At 33.6% G+C, this 15,440-nt stretch overlaps 1 protein-coding gene across 1 annotated transcript in view; it reads right to left on the reverse strand.

Moving 5' to 3' along the window:
* LOC5573499 (calcium/calmodulin-dependent 3',5'-cyclic nucleotide phosphodiesterase 1) overlaps positions 1-15,440 on the reverse strand; it is a 437,832-nt gene that overhangs the window by 311,867 nt on the left and 110,525 nt on the right. Inside the window, 1 exon segment of the mRNA XM_001660854.2 lies at positions 9,095-10,647. Within this exon segment, the coding sequence (XP_001660904.2) occupies positions 9,095-9,608 (514 nt within the window). The 5' untranslated portion in view covers positions 9,609-10,647.

The raw sequence follows: 15,440 nt of genomic DNA on the forward strand, positions 1-15,440 counted from the left end.
AAAATATTCTGTTGCTACCAAAGTTTGAAAATTTGATCATCTATATATTTTTCTAAATCGTTGTGTATTTTCAATAAAAATAAATGTGCTCAAAATTATTAGAAGCTGTTTGTTTGTTTGTTCCTTTGGAATATTGTAAAACTTTCTAATTATGAAAACATTACCCAATTACTGAATTGTAGCGGAAATAAATCCGAGGTACATTCGATTTGCATAATCTGCTGATTTAGACATAGCGTGATATATTCTAGCAATATTGACAACTTTCAAATGAAGTCGTCTGACTTTATTTTTATGTGGTAAAATTATTCTATATATTAAAAACACAAGACACCTTGAGCGGCTATTGGATCAGTAGGTATTTTTTATGTTTCAATAATCGCTCATTCAAAAATTATCATGTATACTAATTCTTTTTGCTGAAGTAGGTATAATTTGACCATACAAAATAGCAGGATAAATAACGAAATTCTAATTATGTAATGCTTTTTATCCAGTATGTTCGTCACGAAATCTGTTTACCGTGAGCGGAATAGGAACACTTAGATGCAGTAACAGTTTCAATTAAATATGTTTTATGAATGTTTTTAAAATAATTTCTATATTAACGCTGATCATCTATACTTGGAGCTACATTGTAACATAAAAAAAGTATTGATCGACTCAATAGTTATTTTAAAATTAACCTTTGAACACCTTACTTCCCTTAAATGAGGGGAATATGGTGCACAGATGACACTCTATTTCTTTTCCCTGCGAAATAGATAAACTACGGTGATAGTAAACAGTACGATGTGGTTAAACATTAAAATATCTGTAAGTTTTCCATAGCAATAGGTAAACGAAAGTATTTTATTGCGTTCAACATTCTATTGTGATTGTAGTTCTTTTAAGAATAAAATGATAGTATTTTGAAGCAGATTTTTTAAGATGTGTCATGTTCAAATATTATTAGAGTAAAGCTGGTTGAATCGATTCTTACTATTTAACTTACTACATGGTAGTTAAAAGTATATGCTATTAGTACAAAATAAAAATGGATCTGAAAAAGTGACATGAAAATGGGTTTTCAATTAAGCCCTAGCTGAGACAGTGATTAGGGTAACTGCATATTTGAAATACTTACCTTTATATTTTTATTCTTAATTCTTATTATAGGTTATTAGATAGATGGCATCAAATATGTTCTTGTTTTTTATGAGAAAGTTTTGAACCATAAAATATAGGTCATTGCGTGAAATTATTAAATTACAAAAGAGTCCTTAGTTTTGAATAAATTATTTAATGAAAATATGTTAGTTCTTTGAACTAACACGTATCAATTTTCATTTATATTCTTTTCTCGTGAACATGAAAATGGTTTGAATTAATAAAATCAATGCTTCATCGCAATGAATATCAAACTACACTAGATATGAGAAAATTTATAAATTGTAAAATTCATGGGTAATAGCGATTATTTTAAACTATTGCTGAAACTTTTTTTTTCTGCCATATGCTACGCAGTTTAATATATATGTTGTAATTCGTTAAATGTACAAATTACAATGAAAAATGTTTGGTACAAACAAACGCTAAATTTTTATAGACTAGCTCCAGTGTTTGTAGTACTACAAATCAAACAATAGATTCCAAGCACATTTCTATAACCGCACATGAATCTACAAATAAGGACAAACTAGGGTTGAAGCGATCAACTTTTTTTTAACACCGTCATCCATGTAAGTAAAATATCATTAATTGCGTTATTATAAGTAAATTAAAAAATGATGTCATTGCGACAATAATAGATTAGCTACAATTTGTAGTTGTAAGTCTCAAATATGAGAATAGTTTAAAACCACAAAATCTATGGGTCGTTGCGGTGAATATGAAGTAAGATTGTTGAAGGTATTTTTCTGTATTATTTACATTTTTTTGAGAATGGTTTAATGCTTTGGAGAAACTATAAAATTTGCTCTGTTAATTTATGGTTTATAATATGAAAAAATATAATAAAATCATTAAAATGATAACTCCTTGCCACAATTATTATATTGCAACGGAAATCTGATATACTGCTGTTCTTCTTCTTATTCTTCTTTCTGGCGTTACATCCCAACTGGGAAAAAGCCTGCTTCTCAGCTTAGTGTTCTTATGAGCACTTCCAAAGTTATTAACTAATGCCAATTGACCATTTTTGCATGTGGATATCATGTGGCAGGTACGAAGATACTCTATGCCCTGGGATGTCGAGAAAATTTCCAACCCGAAAAGATCCTCGACCGGTGGGATTCGAACCCACGACCCTCAGCTTGGTCTTGCTGAATAGCTGCGCGTTTACCGCTACAGCTATTTGGGCCCCATTTCTGTTATAATAAATAATAATACAATATTGTGCAAATATTATCAATAAATAGAAATTGTTATATTACCAATTTTGTAAACTGTTTGTCGTGCTTTGAAAACAGAAATAATAACTGCTCTATTTTTTATATTTATTACGTTGAGAATATTTCAAATCGTAAACACAACTATTATGAAAACGCAACCATAGTCAGAAACTGTTCTGTATTATTCGTGATTTTGTGAAAATATTGATAGTTCTTAGAGCAAATAGCCATTATAATTGTTGAGAAAGTTTGTTTTTTTTTTTCAAAACTTAATAACGGTTTCGAATAATAAAATCAATTAGTCATCTTGAATAATATGAAACAAGAAAAGCAATAGTATATTCTTGTATTACATGGTATTTTATGAAAATATTGAAATTTTCTAACGAAATTTCATCGGTTAATTTATACAAGCTTACCAACTCTAAACGAAAACATTTTATTTAACATTAACAAATCATAAAATCCATGGAACATTGTGGTCAATTTCAGGTTTTTATTACGATCTAACTTTTCTGGTATTTTCCACAGTTTTGTGTAAATGTTTTAGTTCTTCAGAAATCACTAAAAATGTTCTGTAGATATATTTACTTTTATATATAATTATGCTCCAAACTCTTAAAATTATATGGTCTGGAGGCAATCAGTTATTTGCATTTGCCTGACAAAACGTCGAAAGGTGGGAATTGGAAGAGAACGAAATGATCTTGGAAGAATTATTCTCTTCCGAAAGAATAAATAATTCGATATTTTTTTTCTTTTCGATGTGTTATTCCTTTCGACGTTTTGACATTCAACGTTTGTTGTTGTGTTCTATCAATTTATATATGAATCTGAAAAATTCTAAACCGTGGAGATTATAAGAAAATGCAGCAATTTTGAAATTACAGGAGAAATTTTGAATGTTTCTGTATTATACATGGTTTTCGAGCACATTTATTTTTCTTGAAAATTTACAACAATTTAGAAAATTATACAGATGATAAAATGTTCAAACTTCGGTAGCAACAGAATATTTTTGTATTATACGGTAATTTGTGAAAATATTGTAGTTCTTTCAATAAAATTTCATCTATTATTTTGTGCAAACTTGACAACCCTAAATATGAGAATATTTTAAAATCAAAACACCCATGGATCATTGCAAAAAAATCAAACTGTTGTTAAGATCGTATTTTTCCTGCATTATTCACAGTTTTGCGAAAAAGTTGTCGTTCTTTGAAAAACATCAAAAACGTTTTAAAATATGTTTATTTTTATATCTCACCATTGAAGCATTGTCTTTAAATTGATAAGGTTTAGAGACAACCAATAAATTGTAGAAGAAATTTCAGAATTTAATACAGAAAATTACAATACAAGATTTTTTGAAAGCATTGTAGTTCTTCGAACAAACAGCTATCAACGATGTTCAGAAAATTTGTTTCTCATGAACATACAAAGAGATCAAAATTATAAAACTGATGTGTCATTGCGATAAATATGAAATTATTGTAGAAAACCTGCATTTTTCTGCATTTTCCAACAGAAATTCATTATCAGTGTTCTGCAAATTTGATGGCCTTAAATATGATTATATTTTAAGATCATAAAACATTTGGGTCATAGCGATTAATTTCAAGTTATAGTTGAAAACGTATTTTTTTCCTGTATTCTACTCAGTTTTGTGAATATATTGTAGTTCTTTGAACAAACAGCGATCAACGATGCTCAGTAAACTTGTTTCTCATGAACAAACAAAGAGTTTAAAATTATAAAACTGATGATTCATTGCGATATATATGAAATTACTGCAGAAAACCTGTATTTTCCTGTATTTTTCACTATTTTGTGAAAATATTGTAGCTTACCCAACAGAAATTCATTGTCAGTGTTCTGCGAATGTGATGGCCTTAAATATCAGTATATTTTAAGATCATAAAATGTTTGGGTCATCGCGATAAATTTCAAGTTATAGTTGAAAATGTATTTTTTTCTGTATTCTACGCAGTTTTGTGAATATATTGTAGTTCTTTGAACAAACAGCGATCAAAAATGTTCAGAAAATTTGATTCTCATGAACAAACAATGAGATTAAAATTATAAAACTGATGACTCATTGCGATATGTATGAAATTACTGTAGAAAACCTGTATTTTCCTGTATTTTTCACTATTTTGTGAAAATATTGTAGCTCACCCAACAGAAATTCATTATCAGTGTTCTGCGAATGTGATGGCCTTAAGTATGAGTATATTCTTAGATCATAAAATGTTTGGGTCATCGCGATAAATTTCAAGTTATAGTTGAAAATGTATATTTTTCTGTATTCTACGCAGTTTTGTGAATATATTGTAGTTCTTTGAACAAACAGCGATCAACGATTTTCAGGAAATTTGTTTCTCATGAACACACAAAGAGTTTAAAATTATAAAACTGATGAGTCATTGCGATAAACATGAAATTACTGTAGAAAACCTGTATTTTCCTGTATTTTTCACTATTTTGTGAAAATATTGTTGCTTACCCAACAGAAATTCATTATCAGTGTTCTGCGAATGTGATGGCCTTAAATATCAGTATATTTTAAGATCATAAAATGTTTGGGTCATCGCGATAAATTTCAAGTTATAGTTGAAAATGTATATTTTTCTGTATTCTACGCAGTTTTGTGAATATATTGTAGTTCTTTGAACAAACAGCGATCAAAAATGTTCAGAAAATTTGATTCTCATGAACAAACAATGAGATTAAAATTATAAAACTGATGACTCATTGCGATATGTATGAAATTACTATAGAAAACCTGTATTTTCCTGTATTTTTCACTATTTTGTGAAAATATTGTAGTTTTTCCAACAGAAATTTATTATCAGTGTTCTGCAAATATGATGGCCTTAAATATGAGAATATTTTAAGATCATAAAACGTTTGGGTCATCGCGATGAATTTCAAGTTATAATTGAAAATGTATTTTTTTCTGTATTCTACGCAGTTTTGTGAATATATTGTAGTTCTTTGAACAAACAGTGATCAACGATTTTCAGGAAATTTGTTTCTCATGAACACACAATGAGATTAAAATTATAAAACTGATGAGTCATTGCGATAAACATGAAATTACTGTAGAAAACCTGTATTTTCCTGTATTTTTCACTATTTTGTGAAAATATTGTAGCTTACCCAACAGAAATACATTATCAGTGTTCTGCGAATGTGATGGCCTTAAATATCAGTATATTTTAAGATCATAAAATGTTTGGGTCATCGCGATAAATTCCAAGTTATAGTTGAAAATGTATATTTTTCTGTATTCTACGCAGTTTTGTGAATATATTGTAGATCTTTGAACAAACAGCGATCAAAAATGGTCAGAAAATTTGTTTCTCATGAACAAACAATGAGATTAAAATTATAAAACTGATGACTCATTGCGATATATATGAAATTACTGTAGAAAACCTGTATTTTCCTGTATTTTTCACTATTTTGTGAAAATATTGTAGTTTTTCCAACAGAAATATATTATCAGTGTTCTGCAAATTTGGTGGCCTTAAATATGAGTATATATTAAGATCATAAAATGTTTGGGTCATCGCGATGAATTTCAAGTTATAATTGAAAATGTATTTTTTCTGTATTCTACGCAGTTTTGTGAATATATTGTAGTTCTTTAAACGGCTAACAATCGAAAATTCAATGCCAATTGTTAGATTACACTAATATGATCATCATACAATAAAAAAATCTATAGGTTATCGCGATAAATTCTAAGTTATCTACCAATTACCGCCTGGTTAGAAATTTTTTTAGGACTTGCTCCGGTGTTTTAAGTACTACAAATCAAACAGTAGTTCACAAAAATATTTCAAAAATCTGACATGAATCTAGAAGCCCATACATTTCTGTAGGTGCCAAAATTTTGTAAATCGGGCTTAGAACAGCCGAGATATAGTGGGTTGAATTTAGCGTTCCAACTGATTTTGAGGCTTCGTCGTCCGTGTAAGTGACGAATATCTTAGGCGGACAAGTGTTAATAAAGGGAACGCGCATAGAATATTTCGCTGTAGATCAAGCGCTGTCTTATTTTGGACGTAACACTTGATGAAAATTACTTGGTAAAAGAAGTGAAAATTTATTTGCAAAATATTTAAATCTCTTATCCAAAGATCTATATAAAATTGACTGTATACGAGAGCAGATTATTTTTCGTTTAAAATGTTCAAGGCTCTAACGCCCAAAAAAATCTTCTTACAGCTCAACTCAAAGAAACAACACATTTTCAAAAGAAAATATTTGTGGCAATACTTTTGAAGAATTCAACATAAATTTTATTTTTGGAAGTGAACATCCAAAACACCGTCTATTATCGAAAGGAGGGAAAATTTGTGATTGAAATAATATTTTTTCCAGCATATCACGAAAGAAGATTATGTGTTTGCAAAAATATTGGCAGGTTCTAAAATAATTATCATACTAACAGCACGTCTTTACCCGTAACGCGGGTAGATCACCTTTTCGTGGTGCGTTACGGGGTAAGATCTACCATTTGAACCCTAGTCTCATCTTGTTTGTCGGGCTAGGGTAATATGTTCTGGTAATTCAAGGATTCGCGGTACAAAGTCCTTGTTACTGGCAACAGTTTCTGAAAATTAATCTATTTTACCTAGCAGATGGTTAAAGACTCGGAGTTGGTCAGTCCCGAGACTACACTTGAAGCCAGGATAACAATCATGAGTATTAACTCAACAAGGACTGTAAGTGCTGGTAATTCAAGGACTCACGTGAATTCTGATTACTAAACAAATTTTCTAGCTTGATATGGTTTTGCTGCTAGCATAAAGCCCCTTTTTTTCTAGTATTTTTCTGGGACTAAACTAAAAGCGAAACAAGGATGGGACTAGAGTTCCGTTGCATGGTCAAATATCAGTAGTACCGATTTGGTTTCTCAGAAATTTTATCGATTATGTTTGCTAAGGGGCGCGCCTTCGCTGAGATGTAAATTTCTATGAAGGGTGTAAATAGCGGGATCTTTTCATCATAGTCGATTTGTATCAATATCTGAGGAATCAAAACAAGAACTGTACAGAAATCGATGCTTCATTACCTATCAATGGAAATGGAGTAATGCGACATGCACTATACACTAAGGATACGGGTAATGTCACAATAGATCTAAATACTGGTCGCAGTGGCGCATCCGAACAGAGAGAAAAAAAAACAGCACGTCTTGCAAGAATTGATAAAACAATCGAAAAAAGAAAGGTATTCTGGCATTCTCTGCTGTACACATGTTGGCAAAAATGCTGAGGTCGGTAAAACTCGAAAGAATCGCCAATTAAATAAAGAAGGGTGCATATTAAATGGCCAGTTCGTGCCATGAGTACCAATATTTTTTCGGGGAAGTGGGCTATTCGGGGAAACGGAATATTCTGGGAACTTGCACTCAGGGAACTGGTGTTCGGTGAAACGACATTCGGGAAACCGACATTCGAAGAAAAGTAACCCCAACCGTCGAAGTAACTGCAGAAATCGAGATATTTTTTCACTGATAACTTGAGCAGATTAATGTTATTGATTGCCGCCCTTTTGTCAGTCGGAAATAAAAAAAAATATCTAAAAAATATAGCTCCAAAGAACAGTCTATGTATAAAAGAAGGTGAAATCTATTTAAATTTCAAATCAACAGTTTTGATACCTATAATTATGGTTACATCATATTTAGGAAAAAAAATATAAAATGTCCAAAAAAAGAAAAAAAAATGTAACAAAATCTTCAGTGCAAAAAATAATTCCAATAACGAAACTCAAAAAAAGAATTAATATTCTGAAGAACGGTAATATCTGGATAAATAATGAAATACTATTGGCATTTACTTTCCTTATATGCTTCAGTTTATTCAAAAGCATATGATTGTTGAATAAAGTGTCATTTTGTATCAATTGACTTCTAAACAAGCCTAATGTGATCAGAAAGATTCAATAGAAACGTATAAACGAATGTCATCTTAAGAAATGTTTGGTTTCCAACTCATTATACCAAACGACTATTATGCCAGACGGCTTTATGCCAAACGACTTTTTGCCAAATGACCTACCACCGTAACGAATATATAAAATGTCTTTATCCACTAATTTATAGAAAATCGATACTTTGTCTTAAGAATAAGCTTTTGATCTTCAAACAAATTTTCAGGCCAGCCATGTTGTATGCTGTATGGATCAGTTGTTGTAATACCAGGAAGAAAGCTCTGCAGAGGATACAACATAAAATATTGAAAATGATTCTGAAGCTTCCTCTCTGGTATAGTACTAATGAGTTACATAGAATATCCAATGTTGAAACTTTGGAACAAATGTCGAATATAATTATTAATATCTAAAAATCGTTGCAACCTTCTATTATCACGATTAATGCGTTATATGTTTAGGTTAAGTTACGGTAAGTTAACTAAAAGCCTTTTTTTCCTTATAAACAGGTTAAATCAACTCATCTGTAAAAATTCTGAACAGTTACGGCAAATGAAATGTTATATTGTTAACAAAATATTAGGATAATTGTGTTAGAACGATACTCATGAAGAGTTTAAAAAATCAGTCAAATGTTGATGAGTAACAATTATATAAGATAGTAAATTATACATGAGTACTGTGTCATTTGAGAATTTGTTTCAAAAGTGATTGTCTCCTCGTTATTGTTAAGGTTATAAAATTGTCATTATAGAAAGCATGCTAATACTCACCGATAACGTAAGAATACCCATCCAGGGTGAGGACACACTTTCTTGTAGCGGGACCAGGTGCATACCGCAACGAGCGTGTCAGCAAGTTCTTGCCCGTTACAATCCGTCCACTCAACGGATCCGAGTGGCACTTGTGCACCGTATCCTTGCAGCATACGACACTACAGTCAATGCAGTCACCATAGCACTCGTGACATCGCGCTGGGCCACGTTCCCGAACCGGTTGGGCCATCTTCATGGCCAGCGATCCAGGAATCGACGAAGACACGTTCGAAGCCGTTGCAGCAGCTTGAGCCAGCTCTTCATCACTGCTTCCACTACTGCTGCTTGATTCCGCCATTTTTTTTACGACGAAATGGGAGTTACTACCGAAATCTTTGACGAATTTTATCGATCGACACCAATTCGCGCGGTTGTTATTTCGTTTTTTGTTAGTATTTACACACTTGGAATCGCTTATCGGCACGTTGTATTTATCCTCGTAAAATATTTTCCCGTTTCGCTTCTTCAGCATAAAACGCACAGTCACACATTTTCGTCACATACTCTCGGCATCGTAAAAGCTGCCTCTTCAATGGCTTTGAATATAACTTCGAACGGCTTTAGAGCTGTAATTCCATTTTGCACCAGAGTCGCACCAGAACTTGACTAATAAATAAGATCAACTTTTATTTTAATTGACTTTCCTCGGAACTACTTTTGTATCACAAACACCGCATGGAAAACGTAACGTGTGGGAGTCACGTTTCTTCTCTACTAGCTACCGATGGACGTTATTCTTAATGCAATTTCACTGGGCTGCATTTTCTTCCTCTGGGCCGGGGACCCATATCGTTCACGGGCCAGCAAATTGCACACCTTCAGGCTGTTGTTGTTTTCCTCTGGAAACCGTTTCACTGCTCTTGATTATATGGCCACTTGTTTTTCCATGCTTCATTGGAGAAGTGGGTGGCGGCAGTTGTCAGCATACGTCGGGAGTGGGTGTGACCAATGCTATGGCTCTACTCTTGTGCACACGGTTGGATGCCCGAGATCCAGAAGCCCAAAGAGGCCCCGAGAAACGAGTTGGAAATTTAAACATCCAATATAATTATGGTAAATAAATTAGCAGCTTAATTGAAATCTCACTTCACGCTCCTTCAGCAGTACGACGAGGACGAGGACGATGATGATGGGGACGATGGGGACTACATGTTGTGGGATGCCACTGTCATTTTCCCAGAAACGACAACGGCTGCTACCGGCGGGTGTGGTGGAATTTTGTCAAGCTACGGCATTCCGTGATTAATAGCAGCAAACAAGTTTTCGACTACTGGACGGGTTAATTACGAACGATTACTCGAAAATTGGACGTTGGACGCGACGACGCGAAGGCGCGGGATTTCGGTTTCGCACTTTAAGTGGGGGGAAACAACGGTTTCGTTGAACAGTTGAACAGTTGGTTGACTTGGCCGATGATGATGGTCGATACACCTGATGACGTTGACCGAACTGGACAGGTATCCACACTTTGTCGAACAATTCGAAGGACGATAATTTGCGCTCACATTTCACTGCACTTACAAAATTAAGAAACTTAATTGGTTGTAATTAGTGTTTCAATGGAGCGAGATATTGGAATTTTTGGTTTCTTTTTTGCTTTTGGTGTATCGTGTAGCAGACGTGACTGGCGTGCGAGATATGAGGTGTTCAGTTCATGACCCAGAGAACAACATAATTAATTGGAGGAGACCAAACCAATAAAGGAGCATCGATTGAATTTCACTCCAGTGATCAGTATTCTAGTTCCAACAACAAACAAGTTTGATAACTCCAATTCCCATATGGCCGGTGTCAAGTCAGATTAAATCAAGTATCATTTTTAATATTTTGAGAAAAACCTGTTCAAAGTTTAACACTCTGTACTGTGGGAGATTTCGTCATTTAAGCGCTCTTGATAAATAGCACCTAAATTATGCTTCCTAGCGTTATTGTGTCTTCTAGATAGCATCTCAGTAAGTAAATGTGCTTCTTTTGATATATTTAGAATTTTTAAGTGTCCCCCTTTACTGCCCATAACTGCATATTTATCACATTTGACGTTTTGACAATTTCATGTTAATGCTGGGGAGAGTCTATGAATGATGAATACTTTCGATCAACTTTCTGAAATCTATGAGATTTGTTCTAGAAAATTCGAAAAAATACCAATTTATTTTCTGACTTTTCAGTCAATATGCAATATCAGCTTTTCTGCTGAGAGTTTGACTGTATTTTTAATGATTGATGAAATATCGACAACGCAGTCTTTTTTGTTGAAAACGAGTTTTATTATTAAACCCGACGTTTTGACGCTGGCATGGCGTCTTCTTCAGGGGAAACTGTAATTATTTTATTGTTTACTTAAGGCTTAAATGTTAAATTGAGACAATTACTTACAATACGTTCGTTTTGTGTCTAGGGTTATGGCTAACTTTAACTGTCAAGTGTAATAATTTTTGGTACATGCTGTAAATTTGGCGAAAGATCGTTATTTTTCGTTTGAGAACCACTGATGAACTTTCAAATAAGCTTACACTCAATTGAAATGAACTTCAGCATATTTCAAGCTATTTTTCGAAACAATTTGCGCGCTTTATATGTAGAATTCTAAGTTGGACCTTCACTGTTATTTGTTGCAACGGTTTTCTCTTGCATGAAACATTTCTCTGTATGAATTATTTCCTCTTATCAATCTCGTATAATTTCGCAGTGGGTTTCTTAATACTATGAAGTAGGGCTGCATATGTAGTGTTCAATCCTTCTACATCTGTACGTTTGTTGACTGTGTTGTCTGTGTTAGATATGTGGCACATTTCCAAGAAAGGCATTGTATTGGTTTTATAACTATGGTCTATGATCTTTGTGTGGTCTAGATTGAATGTGTGACATCTTTCTACACTATGTGTTATTAAAGCTGCTGTGGTTTCTGCTAAAGCTGTTACTGCTGTGTCTGTGTGGTGTGAATTTAACAATCTGTCTAGTTTGTTGATGTTTGATTTTTGTCCTGCTAGGCGTTTACGTAGATTATTTTTGGTCATTCCTATGTAACAACCTTCACAGTTGTTGCAAGGAATTTTGTAGATGATGTTACTTTGTTCTTCTTTACTTATAGGAAATTTGACTTTGCTGTGGATTGCTTTAATGGTACGGATCTGTCTGGGGGCTATTGCTATATTAGGATAATCTTTGCTCAAGATTTTGGTGATGCGTTCTGATAGCGATGGAACATACGGGATGGAACGGTACATCTTCTGCTCTGAAGGAATTATCTGCTGGATGTTAGTTGTGTTGTCAATCTCGTTTCTTTCGGACGATGTGCTTTCAGAATGATGCTCTGGATTGCTGATACTATGAATCGGTTCTTCAATGTGGTCCTGGATTGTTTCGTTTGGTGTTTGTTGCGATGAGAGACTGTTTTCTGGAGGAGTCGTATTGGGTTGCTGATACAAATCAGATGTACAAAATTTCAGCCTTAAATAAACACTTTTGAGTTCCTAGTAATTTAAAAAAAAAAAATGGATTCTTCCCATACTGCCATGAAATGCACACTTGCTAGTCTATTTACTCAATGTCTACTTTTATCAAATGTTACAAATTCGCATTTATGAGCAATGCACTAAAACCTCAATTTACGAAGTCTTTTTTTACGCTACCCCAATTTAAGTCACTTTTTTACGAAGTAAACTCAATTTACGTCACTTTTTTTACACAGTGCGTTAATTGAGTTCTGACAATTCTGTGGGATATTGACCTCCGGTTGGGGAAAACCGTTGGAAACCCATAAAATATAAGTATTTTCGGAACGGGCACGGCGAGGAGATGACGAAAATCGATGTCCGACGCCATTTTGGAATCCAAGATGGCGACCTCTGGTTTAGGAAAATCGTTGGAAACCCATACATTATGGGTATTTTTGGAACGGGAAGCGCGAGGGGATGACGAAAATCGATGTTCGACGCCATTTTGGAATCCAAGATGGCGACCTCTGGTTTGGGAAAATCGTTGGAAAACCATGCAATAAGGGTATTTTTAGAACGGGAACGGCGAGGGGATGACAAAAATCGATGTACGACGCCATTTTGAAATCCAAGATGGCGGCCTCTGGTTTGGGAAAATCGTTGGAAACCCATGCATTATGGGTATTTTCGGAACGGGCAAGGCGAGGAGATGACGAATATCGATCTCCGACGTAATTTTGGAATCCAAGATGGCGACCCCTGGTTTGAAAAAAATCTTTGGAAACTCATGTATCTTTAATCTCTTATTATGGTCGTAGATCCCAAGGCCTATATTCAATGAAGTCCTTGGGGGCCCTAGGACATCCTCACAAATTATTACAATACACCGTTTACTCTCATGAATGGTAAGGGGCCTGTGGAGTATTCGAAAACTAATATCAAATCTCTTATGACGGTCGTAGATCCCAAGGCCTATATTCAATGGAGTCCTTGGAGAACCTAGGACATCGGCACAAATTATAAAAATACTCATTTTACTACTATGAAAAGATAAGGGCCTGAGCCATATAAAAAAAAACACTAAAGTTCGCTATATATGCCAGTACATTGCAGGTATATATTCCTGGAAGTTTTTGGATGAACTAGAACGCCTGTTGTACTCACTTTATTACCAAAACTTGGATCTGGCAATACAAACACTTCAAAAAAATATAACAATCTTCTAGGTTCCAGTATTGTGAGACATTCTTCTACCTTGAAATGATAAATTGATCTCCGTTAACTCATGTAGAATCATATGCCAAAACTTCAAAGAGTTCTTGGAAGACCTTAACTTGCACACATTCTAGCCTGATTTAGAACCCAATGTATTAATGATATGTTAATGGTGCTAAAAGAGCATATTTTTTCTAAATAATATAAACTAATTTCATACAAGTAGACTCCAAACTGCAAAACCTCGTTTTACGAACTGAGCTCCCTCGTTTTACGCACTGATTCAATTTACGCACCAACTCAATTTACTCACCCCCGATCTAGTACGTAAATTGAGGTTATAGTGTATAAGTGAGATAGAAAATTCGTTTTCCGAACTTTGCAATTTACAAGGCTGGTGTCTTCACAAAAGTTGTAGAAAATGCTGTTTTGAAGAACCTTGTTGAAAGCACCGAGTTCGCAACTTCAATACTTTTCAGGATATACTATATATTTTTTAATAATAATTCCTTAAAAGTATTTTTTCGAATGTTTGGAACAAACATGCTATTGCAGTTTACGTAGTATTAGGCCATATTTCACATTTTTGGAACTAAACAGGAGGCAGAAAGATACAGATCATATTATGCGCATATGAAAGAACAAGTTCTTGACTGTAAGATAACGTTAAAATAATCAACTGAAAGATATGTTGACCCTATTATATGTTCAACAATAAAATGCCTATACGTAAAGTACTTATAGTAAATAATCAATTATATTCACTTTGAAATATCTAAACCTAATACGGTTTTAAATTATACATTATCCATGGTTTCATGAATGCTTGCCAAGGGGTTGCTATTTAATGTTAGTTATTTATTTTTTATTTTTTTGTGTGAACCCATTTCCGTTATGGTAAGATTGAAAAAAACTATAATTAGTTTGAATGGCATGTAAGAAACTCAGCCTTCCACACCCCTTGCACGATAAATGGTCAGTAGACCAATCAAATTGCCTGTGTAGTAGTGCAATGTTGACAAAATTTTCTTCGTTTGCTGTGAGGACTGACGCCACATTGCTCTCTTGTTTGCTGTGAAACATAAACAGCATTGTTGCCGAAAATTCACTTCCTTGTTGGACTGACGTTAACCCAAATCCAAATGATGTCAAACAAACATCGGTAAGTTACCGTTGGCAATGAACGTGAGTAAGAATTGGAACAATTAATTTAGCATTAGTATTGCTACTTAGAAAAAAAATTTAAACTCAATTGTATTGTATAGGAAAAAATAACTAATATGCAATACATTACACGTAAAACAACACTAGTGAATTTGTTTGAGTTTATGTAAGTCTGTCGACCGACTTGTTGCCGATATGGAAAGAGTTTATATGTAAGTTAATGTGAATAAAACTCATATCGCTACTGAAACTCCTAAGAATGATGTTGCGAATAAACAGATTCATTTTATGCTGATTATATTTATGGATTTTGTGGATGTTTACTGAGCTGGAACTAAAATACAGTACCTGGAAATGGAACTGCAATACAGCACACGCATTAATGAATATATCCCTTTATTTCTCTCAGATTGTTTTACTTTATTTAGCAACTTTCTGGTTACAAAGAATACGTTGAGATTAAGAGATAATAATTGGATATAATATGC

This window comes from Aedes aegypti, chromosome 2 (genome assembly GCF_002204515.2).
Source record: "Aedes aegypti strain LVP_AGWG chromosome 2, AaegL5.0 Primary Assembly, whole genome shotgun sequence".
Lineage (NCBI taxonomy): Eukaryota > Metazoa > Arthropoda > Insecta > Diptera > Culicidae > Aedes > Aedes aegypti.